This window comes from Bactrocera dorsalis, chromosome 1 (genome assembly GCF_023373825.1).
Source record: "Bactrocera dorsalis isolate Fly_Bdor chromosome 1, ASM2337382v1, whole genome shotgun sequence".
Classification (NCBI taxonomy): domain Eukaryota; kingdom Metazoa; phylum Arthropoda; class Insecta; order Diptera; family Tephritidae; genus Bactrocera; species Bactrocera dorsalis.
Window position 1 is genome coordinate 10,221,668 of NC_064303.1, and position 18,730 is coordinate 10,240,397.

An 18,730-nucleotide genomic window follows, 5' to 3' on the forward strand; every position below is an offset into this window, starting at 1 on the left:
TAATGTAATTGGTTTGAGCTTTGTAGGCATCTCATCTCAATTACTATTTCCGAAACGGATATACTCGAGATTAGTATGTTGCTGCATCATAATCAATGCAAAATGGTGTGGTCTGAAATCTATTTATGTTGCGAATTTATTTAAAGTTAATCTAATTTTGAACAAAATACTGAGCATTCTTTCAAATTAACTAACTTCGCTAAATATAAGCGAGGATCCTTTCTTCTCTATGACGTAAAACGTTGGTGTTCTTTAATCTCAGTGCCGAATATGGGACCCCATTAAGTATTATATCATTTCACCTAGGAAGTTCATCATTCGAATATAGGTATTATAATTATAAAATTTATATATTTTGGTTCCTGTTAGTATGTAAAGGGTGATTTTTTAAGAGCTTGATAACTTTTTAAAAAAAAAAACGCATAAATTTGCAAAATCTCATCGGTTCTTTATTTGAAACGTTAGATTGGTTCATGACATTTACTTTTTGAAGATAATTTCATTTAAATGTTGACCGCGGCTGCGTCTTAGGTGGTCCATTCGGAAAGTCCAATTTTGGGCAACTTTTTCGAGCATTTCGGCCGGAATAGCCCGAATTTCTTCGGAAATGTTGTCTTCCAAAGCTGGAATAGTTGCTGGCTTATTTCTGTAGACTTTAGACTTGACGTAGCCCCACAAAAAATAGTCTAAAGGCGTTAAATCGCATGATCTTGGTGGCCAACTTACGGGTCCATTTCTTGAGATGAATTGTTGTCCGAAGTTTTCCCTCAAAATGGCCATAGAATCGCGAGCTGTGTGGCATGTAGCGCCATCTTGTTGAAACCACATGTCAACCAAGTTCAGTTCTTCCATTTTTGGCAACAAAAAGTTTGTTAGCATCGAACGATAGCGATCGCCATTCACCGTAACGTTGCGTCCAACAGCATCTTTGAAAAAATACGGTCCAATGATTCCACCAGCGTACAAACCACACCAAACAGTGCATTTTTCGGGATGCATGGGCAGTTCTTGAACGGCTTCTGGTTGCTCTTCACCCCAAATGCGGCAATTTTGCTTATTTACGTAGCCATTCAACCAGAAATGAGCCTCATCGCTGAACAAAACACGCGCGCGAAACACATTTCGAACCGAACACTGATTTTGGTAATAAAATTCAATGATTTGCAAGCGTTGCTCGTTAGTAAGTCTATTCATGATGAAATGTCAAAGCATACTGAGCATCTTTCTCTTTGACACCATGTCTGAAATCCCACGTGATCTGTCAAATACTAATGCATGAAAATCCTAACCTCAAAAAAATCACCCGTTATTATTGAAGTTATACTTCTTATACGAGTTCGGAAAAGGTTGCGATAGATTCAGGTGCATGGAGTACATATCAAAGAAACCTATGAAAATATCAAAAATCTACTACAAAAAATACAGTATGCTAAACATTCTTGGAAAATTTGTTCTGATTTAAAAGTAGTTGGGATGTTACTAGGTATGCAAGCTGGTTACACAAAATTTTGCTGTTTTATGTGCGAATGGGATAGCAGAGCTCGAAGCAAACACTATATCCAAAAAGAGTGGCCAAAAAGAACAGACTATGTACCTAATCAGAAAAGTGTGTCCAATCTTCGTCTTGTTGAACCCGAGAATATTGTATTGCCACCCCTTCATATAAAATTAGGCTTAATGAAAAATTTTGTAAAAGCAATGGATAAAACGGGAGAAGGTTTTCAATACCTTAAAAGTATATTTCCGAGACTTAGTGATGCGAAATCAAAACTTTGTCTCTAAACTAAATACGCTAGAAAAAAAAGCATGGCTTTCATTTGTTGAGGTTGTAAAAAATTTTTTGGGTAACACCAAATCACCCGATTATGAAGAACTCATATCAAGCCTATTGACGGATTTTCAGGCTTTAGGGTGTAACATGTCCCTGAAAATACATTTCCTACATTCGCACTTGGATTTCTTTCCTCCCAATTTAGGTGCAGTCAGTGATGAACATGGGGAGAGATTTCACCAAGACATATTGAGTATGGAGAAAAGGTATCAAGGCAAATGGACTCCTAGCATGCTGGCAGACTATTGCTGGATATGCTTACGTGATAATCCTGACTACCAATACAGCAGAAGTTCAAAAAAGTACAAGAAAATATAAATTGAGGGATAAAAATTTGTAATATTCAATATATTTTTTGCAAAAACTTTACTTTTATTTTTCTCTTAACCTGGACCTAGCATTTTTTTTTTATATTCAAACTATATATGTACCTTATCAAAGCAACATAAAAAAACAAGTTTGGTTTCAGAGCAGAAAAAAAAAGTCAAAATTGTCGGCTAGTGTTATCAAACTTCATATTTTGTACTTACATATATGTATGTCACCATTGTCTTTCAGTTACATAGGTTCCTGAGCATGCCAATGCTTAATCCATTTGGCCAAAAAGTCAGTTACAATCAAGCTGTAATGCTTGCCTTGTTGATAAATCGATGAATTGTTTGTCCAGAAATCGGATCGTTTGCGAAGTATTGACTTACCTAATTTCCTTAAAACGGCCATGGAATATCTCTTATTGACCGTTTGATGCTTTAGAACGAATTTATGTTGAAGCACACCACAATAACCAAAGAAAACGATGTGCATACCCGGTGGCATGTACTCAAACCTTGGACCTTTCTCACTTCCTCGTTGCACGGAACCTAACCCTCTCCCTCAATAAACCCACAGCGACTAACTGGACTAAGGAGCACAGGATTAACCTTAATATTGCTGTCGACGACTTGCAAATTCCGACTGTCAATAACCCTAAGGCTTTAGATGTGGCATTCAACAGCCCGTGAGCCTTCTCTCTTCACTCGACCTCGATTATTGCCAAGGTACAGAGCCGCAAAAAAATGCGTCAAGCCAGCAGCATATTGAGAAAAGACAAACAAACGTTGTTGGCAACATATAAGGCAATCAGCCGGCCGTTCCTTAACTAAGCCGCATCAATATGGTCGCCTGGATACAACTGTCGAGAGTGTTTTACGTGGGATTCTACCTGCGAAGGCCTAAATCCACGGTGCTCAGAAGCACAACGGATCAATACAATGCGTCGATCAGCGCCCTGAAAACTGGGTAAATATTTTCAGTACCAATCGGCAATGTGGCATGGACACACTAACCATCTTGGTTGGGTTCAAGGCCCATCTAAAACCTCTACCGTACTATGTGCATGGCGCCAGGTTGCAATACAACTCAACATTTGAACTGACAAAGTCAGTTCTTCCCGCGATTTGGGTTTTAACCACAGCCACCACGAATCTCCCCAAAGGTCCAAACCCAATGAGCAGATTGGAGTTTTACCTCCAAGGGCTTACTGCTCCCCGTGGTACCAGGTTAAAGTCTCTGGTAAGACCTTGTAAACGAAGTTACTACCAGTTGAGTTTCCACACAACTCTGGACTGGCGGCCAGGATCTTAGTCGCCTCTTACGACGGGTATATTCGGTTCCCACCCTGCACCAAGGGGGTTCCCCCCTACCCACAGGGAAGGTCGCCTAGATACAGTAGAATACAGTCCAGGAAGCTACAAACTTGTCACAACAGCATGCCTTTTGATGTCGTCTCCTATCGAACACTTACAAAGTGACGCCTCTATGCTCCCAGTTAAGGAGCATATTGAACTTCTATATAAGCAGTTTCTGGTGGGGTGCTTTTTTAGAAATCATCCTGCAGTCACCTGCTTGGAGCGAAACCGCCGCCTAAGAGCATGAATCTACGTCGATGACATAAAACAATACGCCGACCAGTCTTCGGACGCAATTAACTTTAGCTATGCACAGTGGAGCGATTAACACCTTCATCAACTCCCTCTCAGTGAATGGCGTACTTGGAGTCAAACCCATTGCATACGTAGATCTTGAGATGCCGCGAGAATTGAGAGTGATCTTTGCGCAGCTTTCTTCTTGATACTATAACAGGATAAACTCCTACTTATCAAGAATCAACCTTGACATATCAAACATATGTCCAGCGTGCAACGAGTCCTCGTATAACACTAACCTCCTCTTTAGATGCCCTGCTAACCCTACGTATCTAACACCCTTCCCCCTTTGGTCCGACCCCATAAAAACAGAACGTTTTTTGGGTCTTCCGTTGGATGATGTCGACGACAATTTAGCTAATCTTTACCATACTAACGGGGATTAGATACCCGTTAAAACAACAACAATAGCATACCCTTAATTTTTGTTCGACTTTGAGACGGTATTTTCGGTTTCGGCACATTTTTGGACCGCTATTCGATAGATTCTTAGAGAGTTTCAACGACATATTCATAACTCCACGTCTCGTCATCAGTAATTATGCGTTTGCTGAGTGTAGAGTTCTCGGTGACGTTGTCAAATATTTTTTTCGAGCTCTACTCCTTGTCGGTTTTGCAATTTTATACCTGAAACATTAACCAAGATGTGTTGAGTCTATCCATTAACGAACAGCTTCCAAAAAGAAACAAATTTATATATGAATAAAAAAGGTTGTAAATAATATTGTAACCTACATTTTATTTTCCAGTATCGCACGGAAATTTTCGAAAACACGAGTATAAGTCCACCAGGTAAGTGATCAGTTAAAAAAGTATGTACATATGAGACTTAAGATCATTCATTTCGTTACAGTACCCATGGAGGAGTGGGACTTTAAATCAGCACAACGTGAGGGTTCCAACGTACTTGGTTTGGTTATGTTTAGTGTAATTTTGGGCACAACAATCGGTCGCATGCGTGAAAAGGGTCAATTGCTACAAGACTTTTTCACCTCACTAAGTGAAGCTATGATGACTATAACATCCTGGGTCATTTGGTAAGTTTGGGAAGAAGTTAAATGAAAGCTTCGACCAAGAAATTGTCGGACTGATTTTCATTTTGTCATAACAGGATCTCACCGCTCGGTGTGGGTTTCCTTATAGCTGCCAAAATCATTGAAATGGACTCAATAGCAGCCACTATACAATCTTTGGGTTGGTACTTTATAACGGTAATGTTGGGTTTGTTCCTGCACGGCTTCGGTGAGTTAAAATTGTATGCCGTTCGTTTTCAATTATATTAAATCTATAATCCGTTCAAAGGTACCATTGCTGTGATATTCTTCTTGGGCACGGGCACACTACCTTACCGTTACATTGCCAAATTGAGTCAAGTCTTAGCTACTGCTTTTGGTACGGGCTCCAGTTCGGCCACCATGCCACTTACCATTAAATGTCTTGACGGTATTGGTATCGATCCGCGTGTTACACGTTTCGTCATTCCGGTCGGTGCTACAATCAATATGGATGGTACGGCATTGTATGAAGCCGTGGCTGCGCTTTTCATTGCCCAATATCGTGAGATGAGCTACTCCTTTGGCAATATTGTTGCGGTCAGTATTACGGCCACGGCCGCGTCGATAGGTGCAGCTGGTATACCGCAAGCCGGTCTTGTAACTATGGTGATGGTGTTGGATACTGTGGGACTGGAACCGAAGGATGTCTCGCTGATTATAGCTGTCGATTGGTTGCTGTAAGTTATCGTGTTTATAACTCAGTCCTTGTTTTATATAAAGGGGTGGTATTCTGCTGGGTTATATAAGCATGGGTTGAAGGAGGAAACAAGTCGCATTATATGGATGTGCTGAGCAATAAAATAATGCTAAGATTTCTAAAGTAAACGTTTATTTCCCACACCTTATCGAATATTGTATAAGGGTCAGGAGTTTTGAGTGTAAGGGCAGTAACGGAAGTAGATTAATTTCTGGTCTGACAAATACTGAAAGAAACTCATACAATCCGATGATGACCTACCCACAAATTTGATTGGAGATTTATCCCTAAGATTTCTTAATCAATTTTCATAGCTTGGTTCATTACAAGACCCGGAAAATTGATTAAAATGTTCCAAGTCTGAGGTTCCTACATGCTTAACGCTGAGGTTAGGGGAAACAAATGTAAAGCGCAATCTGATCTCGTATAATCGAGTTATTGTCAAAACGAAACTTTGAGAATTAATATAGAATTATCCTCGGAAGAAGGGAGTAAACTTGATCTATGTTTTATTGACGCGTTCTATTCTAAAACCCAAAAATTTTATGGTACCATATTCAGGGATAAATCAATGGTTCTGTGGTCGATAATTACAGCGGCGAAATCTACATATTCACCGACGGATCAAATAGTGAAAGGGTGAAATAGGCAGGCTTCTTCTGCTGTAGTTCATACACAGAAGGTCGATTCAAACTAAATGACTAACACAGAATTTAGTCCTTCAGACTCAAATTCTGAGCATAAAAGAAAGTTCCATATGGCCACTTGTCTAACTGCTCAAACCTGCAAGTCCTTAAACCTTATGTGGATAGCAAAGCAGCAATTAAGGCTAAAGGTATCGCAAATATTAATTTATGCAAGCAATAAATATCTACATCCCTAGTAGATTAATATTATGCGGGTACCCAGTCATATAGAAATAGAAGGAAATGAAAAGGAAGACGAGTTGGTCCACTAGAGGGCAGCTGGAGACACAATTCTCCTAAGCTGTCCCCAGGCCATTCAGTTCCTTCAAGGGTTATTTGAAGCAATGGAGCCTAAAGAACACATCAGGTCTTGGAAAACAAGCAACACAGACCACAATACAAAGTGACTTTGGTGTAGTGTTGATGGCGGATAGACGTTCTTCTAGTCAAAAGGGAGCTTAGTAACATTGTAAGGGTCATCAAAGGACATCTACCATTAAGATCCCTCTTTTGGAAAATAGGAAAAATAGATTCAGTCAAGCGCAGAATAATAAGTCGCTGGAACATCATCTATGCGAATGTTCAGTCTTCAGCCGGATGAAACGGGATACATCCAGTGCTCTTAACAAGCAGGTTGGGTGGAATAAATAAAATTTTTTACCAAATCCACTGAGTTGCTGGATTAGGCTTAATTTGGTTATCATCTGGGAACGTAATGATGGCCTAAGTGCTGTTTGGTGTTTACCCGCCTCCCATTTTGAACCAACCAAGATATGAAGGTTTCAGGGATACCAATCAGCATCTCTATAATAGTTTACTATAGTAGCGAAGAGGGAATCTTTGAAATAATTTTTAACTGTAATCCTTCGATTGGATATTTTAAAAGTTTATGAATCTGTCCACTGTTCACTTTTGTTTATTTTTAATATCTTTACATAGAGATCGCTTCCGTACCACCATCAATGTCATGTGTGACGCCTTGGGCACCATTTTGGTTAATCATCTATCGAGAAACGATTTGCAAAGTGTCGATCGGGTAAGTAATAATATATAATACAATATTACACCAACAATTTTTAATTAAAAAAAATTAAAAATCAAAATTAAAATTATAAAATTGTTTATTAAAAAGAAATAAATAATAAAAATTAAAAATATTTAAAAAAAATGTTTAAAAATTGTATTTAAAAAATTTTAAGAATTAAAATAAAAAAATTAAAGTTTTATTAAAAAAAAATTAAAATTAATTAAAATTAAAATTAATTAAAATTAATTTTTTTTTAAAGAACAAAGTTTTATAAAAATTTAAAAAAATTAAATTAAAAAAATTTAAAATTTTATTTAAAAAAAAATTAAACAATTTTAATTAAAAAAATATATAATTTCAATAAATAAATTCTTCTAGTTGAACGCCGAACCCCATGAGCTCCTCGAACTTGGTGCGAATGGGCATGAAACGAAAGAATGAAGACGAACCTTGCCTACCCCTCCCCGTATAAAACCAAAGCCGAAACCCGCGCACGACACACATCGTTAGACGACCATTTGTTGCATAATGTGAGGCGCGTTGAAGCAATGCTGTGTGCATGCGTGCGTTTGCGTGCACCGTGTATATGCAAAGCAGCGGCGTCAACGTCATGTGGCCAATAAACGTTTTTTTGCCTGTGTCAATACAAATTCTAAACATTTGTGCTTCCAAAGTACAAGTATACCGAATTTATTTATAAATATGTATTAAAAACAAAGAATACGATTTTTTGCATAAACAAATTAATGCAACTAATGCGCATGTGTATGTGCCAAATCGAGGTAAGAACAAAGTTTACAAAAAATTGGTTATTTTAAATAAATTAAAATTGTAAATAAAAGACAGTTCAAAACTTTTTTCTAAAAATTATTTAAAAATTTTCCGTAATATTTAATTTTTCTAAAAATAAAATGATATTTAAAAAATATTAATTAATTAAATACAGTAATTAATTAAAATTACAAAATTAATATAAAAATTAAAATTAATTAACGTTAATTAAATTAATGTAATTAATTAAAATTAATTAATTTAAAGTAATTAATAAAAAAATTAATTTAATTTAATTAATGTGAATTAATTAAAATATTGAAATTAAATTTAATTATTAAAAATTAATTAATTAATTAAATTAATTAAAATATTGAAATTAAATTGAAAAATTAATTAGTTAATTTAATTAAAAGTAATTAATGAAAGTATAGAAAATAATTTAATTTAATAATTAAATACTGCAAATGCTCAGCATATAGCATATAGCAGAAACCCGCAATTTTGTAGTACAGTTACATGTTTGCTTAGTTGTTGGACACTGTTACATATTATTATGACGAAAGTCGAATAATTGTTAAATAAACACAAAACCAAAAATAATAGCGCCAGTTTATTATACTCAAATGTTGGAATTTTCGAACTCCGTAGTTTATTGAAAAAAAAAATAATTGTAATAGCGCAAACATAACAGTTAATTCTATCTGACGTACTCTTTAGTATCAGCATTTACTTTGTATGTATAAGTGACTGTATGTAGCAGAGCAGTAAAAAACAGTTCAAGTATTTACAATAACAAAAACAAAAAAAACACAAAACAAAAGAAGAAACCCAATTAACTCGCCAAAAATATGCGCTGTTTTCAAAAATATAAATATTTTTAAGCAATTTTAAGCGTACACAAACATAAAAAACTCATGAATTATATAAAAAAAAATTTAATTAAAAAATAATTAATTATAAAATAAATTTAATTATAAAAGAAATAATAATTTATAAAAAAAAAATAATTCATAAAAAAATTACAATTATTAAAAAAATAATATTATAGCGCAGCAATTATATTAAAAATTTATGCTGCGTTAAAATAGTTACATAAATGTGTAAAACTTTCAACCGTAAAGTTCAAATTTAACCGTTAAAAAGTAAACAAATAGCAACGATTTCAATAACAAAAGTTCATTTTTGAATACATTTTGTCAAATACATACAGATTACGAAACAACAATTACAAACAAAAATTGGGAAATATTAATTAAATATGCAAATATTACGTGTAATTCACAATCTTGAGTGTTCGTATTAAGAACTTGTAAATACTTAATAGCATAAGATCGATTTATGACAATAACGCGCATGCATATATCGGCATAAGCGCATAATAATTAAAATTGAAATGTATACATATACACATAAAAAATATTTAAAAATTCAATATTTGATTTTTTGGAGCATATAAAGTGCTTTTTTCGGTCCGATAAGTGGTAGAAAATTAAAAAAAAAATGGTTATATACTCTTATGTATTAAAATTTGCATTAGTTGCGTAGATAGTGCATAGTGTCATCAATAACAATAAAATTATAAATAAATTAATTAATTAGTTATAAATATTGTTGTTTTATTTTCCACTGAAGTAAACTATATTTATACTTCTATAATTATACTTCTTCTTCATTGGCATAGACACCGTTATAGCCGAGTTTACAACAGAGCGCCAGTCGTTCTTCCTTTTTGCTGTTTGGCGTCAATTGGAGATACAAATTTTTTTCCACCTAGTCTTTTCAATGAAATGGAAGTCTTCCTCTGCGTCCCACGGCGCGTACTGCGTCGAATACTCTCAGAGCTGGAGTGTTTTCATCCATTCGGATGACATGACCTAACCAGCGTAGCCGCTCTCTACATATTAATTCGCTGAACTGTGTCAATGACGTCTAATATCTCTTAAAGTTCACCGTTCCATCGACTGGGGCATACGGCGTTGACAATGTGCAAAGGCCCATAAATCTTCTGCATAACGTTTCTCTCGAAAACTCGTAATACCAACTGACCAGATGTTGTCATCATCCATGCCTCTGCACCATATAGCAGGACGGGGATGATAAGTGACTTGTAGAATTTAGTGTTTGTTCGTCGACTTTACTTTTGAGGACTTTACTTCTCAATTTCTGCTAACGTTGTTGTAGATGATAATGATGGTTCCAAGATAAACGAAATTATCTACGACTTCGAAGTTAAGACTTTTTTTACATTACTGTCAATAGTGACGGGGGAGTCAAGACGCGAATGCGACGAGTGTTTGTTTGATGACAGGAGATATTTCGTAAACTTGGTAAATCTGCGACAGAGACGTTAAATATAATCAAGCAGGCTTACCCAGATGATGCTTTAGAAAGAAGTCGGTGGCACCAGCCCCTTTTTGAAGGATAGAAAGAGGTCGATGATGAAGACCGTGCTTGGAGTCCTGCGACTTCGACAAACACCGGCAATGTTACTCGTGTGCGCAAGTTTTGAACTCAGACCGTCGACAAAGTATTCGTTTAATTGGCCAGATGTTAAATTTATCAAAATCTGTGGGTCATGACTTTGTGACGGAGCATTTGAACTTGCGCCATAAACATTGAACGTGAACCACGACAACGTCCCGGCTCACACCGCTTTCCTTGTGAACAGCTACCTAACCAAGGTCGGCGTCCCAACGCTTCCGCAGCCGTCCTACAGCCCAGATGTGCCAGTATCAGTTCAAGAGCCGCCGTTGGAGTTGTTCTTAAAGCTCCCGTTATGTACAGCGCAGCGAGCCCTTTCTGAACTTTTTCCAATGGCGTAGAAAGAGTAAAGTGTTCAATTCAGTCTTATTAATTATTTTTAAGACTTTTTTTTAATATTAAACTCTACTTTATTCAAACTTCTTTTTACAGTTATACATTTTCATTAATTGGTTAGACATTTTGCAGCATTAAGGATACAAGGAAATTATGTATAAATCATATTTGTGTATTTAAAATTTTTCGCTTTTTGGATTCGATAATACTTGAACAAAAATATAAATATTTTATGTTAAGGCAAGTTATATTGCAATTATTAAACACAATTGACTAAAATTAGGGCACACATGCTACCATGCATACGTTTGCTTTGCTTCGTGCTGACTTCGGCTTTGATTAGAGGCCGCTTCACGAGGTGATAACGGAGTATTTGCGTGCAGTGTATTGGCGTTGATAGTGCTGAACATTATGAGAGGGCACTAAGATGTTGGCTGGAATAAAATTCGAACATTAGAAAGAAATAAAATATATATAATACTATTCTTAAATATGGGTGTAGTAAAAAGAAATCCATTACTAATTTGAAGACTTAGTACGAGGGCTGTCCGATAAATAACCGACCTCAACGTGAAGCTAGCGGCATATCTGAAAAAAAAGTTTCTACTTCAACTTGTGCATATTATCATAGCTACTCGCCAAAATTTCAGAAATTTATCTTGCGCAATTATCTGTTGACAGTCGTTTTTGTGAGTCTATTTCGGTGATTTCCCCAAAATGGAAAAAATTGAATATCGAGCTGTAATTAAATTTTTATTTTTGAAAGGCAATACGCCTTCACAAATCAAAGATGAGTTGGACTCTGTGTATGGTGACTCTGCACCATCGTTTACCACCGTAAAATTTTGGACAGCTGAATTTAAACGTGGTCGCAGGAGCTTGGAAGATGATGAACGTCCTGGGCGTCCAAAAACTGTAACCACTAACGATAACATCGCTAAAGTTCATCAATTGGTACTAGACGACCGCCGGATTAAAGTTAGGGAAATAGCTGAGATTATGAAGATGTCAAAAGAAACTGTTTGTCACATATTAAACCAAGATTTGGGCATGAGAAAGCTGTCCGCGCGTTGGGTGCCGCGTTTGCTTACGCTAGACCACAAACGTGCGCGCATGAACATTTCCAGCGCCCTGTTGGCTCAGTTTAGAGGCAATAAGACCGAGTTTTGGCGCCGATTGATAACTGTAGACGAAACTTGGATTCATCATTATACGCCCGAAATAAAAACCCAATCTAAACAGTGGATTGAAAAGGGGGAACCAGCCCCAAAAAAACCTAAAGCTGTATATTCGGCTGGGAAAGTGATGGCGAGTGTTTTTTGGGACAGCCATGGAATTATTTTTATCGACTATCTTGAAAAAGGAAAAACTATAACAGGAGCATACTACGCATCATTATTGGACAAGCTAAAGGAAGAAATTTCGAAAAATCGGCCACATTTGCAAAAAAAGAAAGTCTTGTTCCACCAAGACAACGCACCATCTCACACCTCAACAGTCGCCATGGCGAAAATCCACGAATTGCGGTTCGAACTGCTTGACCATCCACCTTATTCACCGGATCTAGCACCAAGCGACTTTTTTTTGTTTCCTCAACTTAAAACTGCGCTCGGCGGCCAGAGATTTTCGTCAAATGAGGAGGCAATCTCTTTCGTGAACTTGTATTTTGCAGACAAAGACGCCAAGTACTATTTGGAAGGGTTGCAGAGATGGGAGCATCGCTGGGAGAAGTGTGTGGAGTTACAAGGAGACTATGTAGAAAAATAAAAAAAAAAAATTTGAAAAAGTCGCGTGCATCATGGTTAGGTCGGTTATTTATCGGACAGCCTTCGTATAGTTTATTGTAAAGGGTAATCTATTTATAGTTGCCTACTTTTTTAAAGAACACATAAATTTCAAATTTAATGGGATTCCCCCTTTATTATATTAAAACGAAAGAATATTCTTTGGCATTTATTTTTTGAAGATTATCTCCTTCAAATGATGGTAGGAGCTAAGTCTCAGATGGTCAATACGATGTCCAATTTTCAATGACTCGTTCGAGCATTCGGACTGGAATCGTAGCGGGTCTGTGTGCATAAACTTTAGACATTACATATACCCACAGAAAAAAGTCTAACGGAGTGATATCAGATGTTCTTGGTGACCAAACGATCGGTGCAAAACGTGAAATTCATCTGCTCTCCGAAGTGTTCTCTCAATAAATCCATTGATTGATGCGATGTGTGGGAAGCGGCTCTTGTTGAAACCAAGAGCCCCTGAGATCACGAGCTTCAATTTTAGGCACCTAATAGTCGGTTACCATGGCGCGATAACGGCCGCCATTGACGGTTACGTTCCGGTGATGGCATTATTTTTGAAGAAATATGGGCCGATAATTCCATCGGTCCACAAACCACACCAACCGTTGCTTTTTCTGATCAAAATTGCAGCTCTTGAATCTCTTTAGGTTGATCTTTGTTCCATATTTTGCTTGTTTCAATCGTTGGATCCGTTGGAACTAATCCAGCGGCTTCAGTTTTTCCACTAGCGGTGTTTTGTACGCTTTCAATTTAATATATCGACGTAAAATGCGTCAAGTTGTCCCATAAGTCAGCTCGAGTTGCTGCGAACGTCGCTGAATCGACTGTCTATGCCTTCGTGTACACTCTGAGCTACGGCTGCTATATTTTCTTTATTGCGAGCGAGCTGGACGTGCTATTTGGTCGAATATTATCCAATGATTAATGCTGGGTCTCAAGATAGGACTTGATGCTAAGTGAGGACTATTATATGGAAGCATATGAACCTCTCAACCAAGCTATCGGAGTTTCTGGTCGATGTGTGCGGCTTGGCTCTGTCCTGATGGAACACAATTACTCTCCTATTGACCAAAGCCGCTTATGGGCGATGGCTTACATCAAGCGGTTTCTATGTTTTTGCCGTCTTTGCTTGACGTTGATAAGTAACCAACTTTTCATCACCAGAAATAGATGATTCAGTTTTTTGTGGCGATTCAGCAGCAAATCACAGATGGAAACTCAGTCCATGAGGTTTTTTTACGTTGATTTGTGTGAGACTCATATTTCGAGCTTATTTTTGTATCCAGTTTTATTTATTTGGTTGGCATACAAAGTGGTGGAGTCATGCGGAGACTCATTCCAAGCTGGCCGGTGCAACGTTACCGGAATTAACCCAAATTTTATCCGCCTAAGGGCTCGTTTTTCTTAAACCTGTTTGGATCGGTAAGATTTAGATTAAGTTCGTCGGAAATTCATCTTATCGAGTGTGGTGAAGAGGAAGGGTAAAGGGTTTTCTTTAACCATTTGCCATATTAATATTAAAGCCATATATTGAAAAATAATAGATTTCTTTTTACTATACTCGTATACAAATTTAAGTAGTAACTGTATTGAAAAATACAAATATTTAAACTATATAATTTAAGTAAACTTTCTTTGCACTCACCTGAGCGTATTGTGCACGAACGTCCGTCGCCGTCATAGCCAAGTGGGCAAGCGTCGCATTGCGGCCCGTTCAGCGTGTCACGGCACTGTACGCCACTGTAAAAAGAACCAAAACAAATAAACTCATACATACGCACATACAAATGTAAGCAATTATTTATTCACCAAACCACAAGACAATTCATGCCGCAGTTATGTAATTCATGGACCTTGAAAATCTATTTATCAAAGTGTCCTAAGCCTTAAGTGGCGTACTCAACCAAATCAAACAGCAAAGGGCGCACTTCAACTTCTACCACATTGTTTGTGTGAGTATGTACATATATGTATGCGTGTTGAGTATGCCGAAAAAGGCACACTGCTGATGACGATGATTTGTTTGCCCAACAGACAAATTACAATTACAAGAAAAGGTTATTAAAATGTTTACGCAACCAAAGAGTTTTTGTATGGATAATCACCCTGCGGTGATACTAAATCAACGGCCTGAGCAAGTGAACATTGTTAGGTTAGGCTTGGTTACAATAACAACAACAACAAGTCATCACTGATATTTACAATTACATTGTGGTAAGTGACAGTGATAAAGAAACACGATAGCCGAAATGCAGCGAAAAGCAGAGCGAACGAGTAGGAGAATGTAAGCGGAAGAGTGTATTGATAGGCGCGAGAGATTCAAAGAGCTACCAAATGATCAGTTATCACAGCGGCAATCAACCAGCGATCATCACTACGCCCTTAAACATTTATTTATTTGTAGTAATCCAAATAAAGGGTGTCGCAATGAGTCAATTTTGATTTCGAAAACTAGTTATTGATTTTACTGAAAGGTTACTTGTTCAGGAATGGATCAAGATCACTTAGTTTTTCAAGAATATTTAAATAAAACAAAATTTTTGAATTTAGGTGGGTACATTATTTACTATACATTGATCTCGAGTTCTTCAACTTTCCGTGTTCTAACAAATTTGCAAAAACATACATATATAGGGTTTTATAAGTTTATCGCTGTACTGGATGTGATTGATGAAAGGCATACCAATATTTGACCATGCCTGAAGCCGATTTTGCACCAGATTGTGACTGGTGCTGAAAAATTGATCTATTACGTTATCACTCAATTCAAAAAATCATATCTGAAACCTGACCAAGCAGTCAAATCAATGGCAAAGCCGAATATTTCATGATGTCGAGGTAATGCTTCTAAAACGCCAAGGTACTACTTCCTCTTTCTGGGTGAAACTATTAATGGGGAACGCTACAACTCATCAAAAAATAACGAGTGATTGACAAAAATCGTTCAAAATTTTTAACCAAACACGAGGCAATAAATTTCCAGTTTGACAACGTTCTGAGTCAGGTTGCAATATCGCTTAAAACTATTTGGAAAACACCGGCAGAGAAATTTTGGATCACCCAAATAATAAGCAACATCTCGGGGAATTCTGACATTTCTGATCATTCTGACCATTCTTTGAATGGGTTTTTATAAAAAAAAACTTTAACGAAATGGTCAACAATCATCTTATCTTACAAGTGATCTACTTGTAGTACTGAACGAGGGTCTGTCATCAAACAAACAGTCGCTCCCAAGTCTCAATTGACGGTCATAACTTCGAAGTCGTAAATAATTTCGTCTATCTTGGGACCAGCATTAACACCCAGAACAATTTAAGCTTCGAAATTCAACGCAGAATAGCTCGGACCGAGTAAGCAATTGAGAAGTAAAGCCCTCTCTTGACGAATCAGACCAGAAGCGAAGGAAGAAGAGGACCTCCACTCCGTTGGAAAGCCCAGATGGAGAAGGAACTATCCAATTGACGCCAAACAGCAAAAAGGAAGAACGACTGGCGCGCTGTTGTAAACTCGTCGCCAACAAAGAAGAAGAAGAGAATATATTACAGAATTTTTCTCTTGCTGAACATATGAATGTTCATTAACATCCCACCTTAGAAAAAAATGGACTAATTTGAAAGCGTGAAAGGTTTCGAAGTTGTTTAGGCCACGAAAACAAAGGCTGTTTTTTTTTAAATATTTTCATAAAATGTCAAAATCCAATTGTGCCAGCTGAATTAATAAACTGTCTGCTTCTTCAAGCTGAAGATCAATTGTCTAGAGTAATATTACGTCTTGGCGATCCGTACGCTAAAAAAACGGCTCTATATGTAGTCCATCCAGTAAGTTTACCAACTCTAAAGCAGCATAATTAACCGGACCTTCACATTTTGTTACACCCTCTATATGCATAATTTTTACATCAAAGTATAGTGTTGAATTCTTTGATTTTTATCAGTGTGGAAAATCAGCGGTACAAGAACAAAGTTATGTGCATAGGCAACGCGCGCATGCTCAACTGCCTTTTTAACTGATCGTTTGTATGTTCGCTAGATAAGTCTGTATGTAAATACACACGTATTAAGATCAACAGCAACAGAAGGTGAGAGTCTCTAACTTCAAGTGCTGGTTATAATACCTTTTTTGGTTAAATGTTCGCGCTCTCAAATGTAAGTCATTGGTAGTGAAATGCATACGTACAGGTATATGTAAGTGAGTTCATATATTCGAATGCAAACAACTTATGTGTTTTTTCTGGATTTGCTTGCGTGTTCGTGAGCGTTGATTTGTTTTGAGTCAGGTTCGCCTACGCATTCGCTTTGTTCCCATTCGCATTCGCATTCCCGATCGCATTGCTGACTGTCATTAACCCATTAGCAATTCACAAGAAAACCCAGCAACAAATAAGTGGGGTAGTATGAAGAAATATTGTATTCATATAGTAAAAAAGTAAAAATGTGATGGAAAATTTTAAGAATGAAAATACGTAAACTTCTGTTTTAACGAAGCTATTATACTATACATTTCACAAATAAAGAGTTTCCTAACAAGAGCTTGATTTTGTTAAGCTAATAGCGGTCCGAGGAGTATGGATCCAGAGCAGGTAACTCTTGCCAACAGGTGCTATTCCGGACTAAGGAAGCGATTGAGAAATAAAGTCCTCTCTCGACGAACAAAAACAAAACTCTATAAGTCACTCATTATTCCCTTCCTGCTATATGTATATGGTGCAGAGGCTTGGACGATACAACAACTGTTGAGTCCATGCCGGGGGAAGCAGAGGAAGACCTCCACTCCATTGGAAGGACCAAGTGGAGAAGGACTTGGCTTCGCTTGGAATATCAAATTGGCGTCACGTAGGGGAAAGAAGAAACGACTGTCGCGCTGTTGTTAACTCGGCTATAATCGCGTAAACGGACACAATAAACAGGTTGGTAAGGTTCGAGGGCCATCTAAAAACTCTGCTCTAATTCGAGTCCGGCACCCGGTTGCAATACGTCCACATTCAACTGACAAAGTGTCAGTTCTTTCCGCATTCGGGTTTTAACCACACCCATCACGATACTCTCCGAGGAACCAGTCCGTATGAGCAGGTTGGTGCGAACTCCAAGGGCTCCTGTTCCCGTGGTTCCAGATTAAGTCTCCGGTCAGACCTCGTAGCCGAAGCAATCACCGGTTGAGCTTCCATACCGCTTTGACTGTTGACCAGGGGTTGGACCCCATACGCACATTACACATTAAATTTTTCACACAAGAAGCTAACCCTTAGGATCTGGTGGACCGATTTCAACCAAACTCGGTATGTAACATTTTTATATTACAGTGTGACTGCAGTCCGACAGCAATCATCTGACTCTTTCCCTGCCAGTGTACAAATCAAGAAGTACTTAATATAACGGGATAAAACTTTGCACGAATAATTCCTTTAGCGAATGCGATCTTATGACTATAAATGGTCCAAATCCAACAAAAACTGTTCAAGCCATAGGTACCGAATATTTGCACCCCCAGTTGCCTGTAGCCTATAGTTGCCCTTTTACCACAAATATCCGTCAATGTGTGAGATATATAATTTAAATTCAGAGATAATCTTTCTTTGAGAATAGTTTGTCTGGGTGTCGTAAATGGGTTGAATCATAACTTAGCCCTCATAGAACAAACATATAACATCCGAGTGACCTTACTCCACATGATAGGTAATGGTATATGAGGAACCTTAATAAAACTCAGGGAACATTTTATTAGTATGTGGCATATTCATGGCATATAGTGTCCGTCGATACTACCATTAATTCCCATATACTACATATGTAACGGGTGATTTTTTTGAGGTTAGGATTTTCATGCATTAGTATTTGACAGATCACGTGGGATTTCAGACATGGTGTCAAAGAGAAAGATGCTCAGTATGCTTTGACATTTCATCATGAATAGACTTACTAACGAGCAACGCTTGCAAATCATTGAATTTTATTACCAAAATCAGTGTTCGGTTCGAAATGTGTTTCGCGCGCGTGTTTTGTTCAGCGATGAGGCTCATTTCTGGTTGAATGGCTACGTAAATAAGCAAAATTGCCGCATTTGGGGTGAAGAGCAAC

General features: G+C 37.4%; 2 protein-coding genes across 6 annotated transcripts in view; one reads left to right on the forward strand and one right to left on the reverse strand.

Annotated features, from left to right (window-relative positions):
- LOC105222169 (excitatory amino acid transporter 1) overlaps nucleotides 1-9,640 on the forward strand; it is a 52,030-nt gene extending 42,390 nt beyond the window's left edge. For all 5 annotated transcript variants that reach the window (XM_049450944.1, XM_049450823.1, XM_049450987.1 and 2 more), the window contains exons 6-11: nucleotides 4,545-4,587; nucleotides 4,649-4,832; nucleotides 4,907-5,037; nucleotides 5,098-5,527; nucleotides 7,173-7,269; nucleotides 7,639-9,640. In XM_049450944.1, the coding sequence (XP_049306901.1) occupies nucleotides 4,545-4,587; nucleotides 4,649-4,832; nucleotides 4,907-5,037; nucleotides 5,098-5,527; nucleotides 7,173-7,269; nucleotides 7,639-7,701 (948 nt within the window). In that variant the 3' untranslated portion in view covers nucleotides 7,702-9,640. The remainder of the gene's footprint in view (nucleotides 1-4,544; nucleotides 4,588-4,648; nucleotides 4,833-4,906; nucleotides 5,038-5,097; nucleotides 5,528-7,172; nucleotides 7,270-7,638) is intronic.
- Nucleotides 9,641-10,869: 1,229 nt separating this feature from the next.
- Nucleotides 10,870-18,730, reverse strand: part of LOC105222154 (uncharacterized) — a 41,987-nt gene continuing 34,126 nt past the window's right edge. The window contains exons 9-10 of the mRNA XM_049446362.1: nucleotides 14,299-14,393; nucleotides 10,870-11,285 (exon numbers count right to left, since the gene is read on the reverse strand). Of these exons, the coding sequence (XP_049302319.1) occupies nucleotides 11,203-11,285; nucleotides 14,299-14,393 (178 nt within the window). The 3' untranslated portion in view covers nucleotides 10,870-11,202. The remainder of the gene's footprint in view (nucleotides 11,286-14,298; nucleotides 14,394-18,730) is intronic.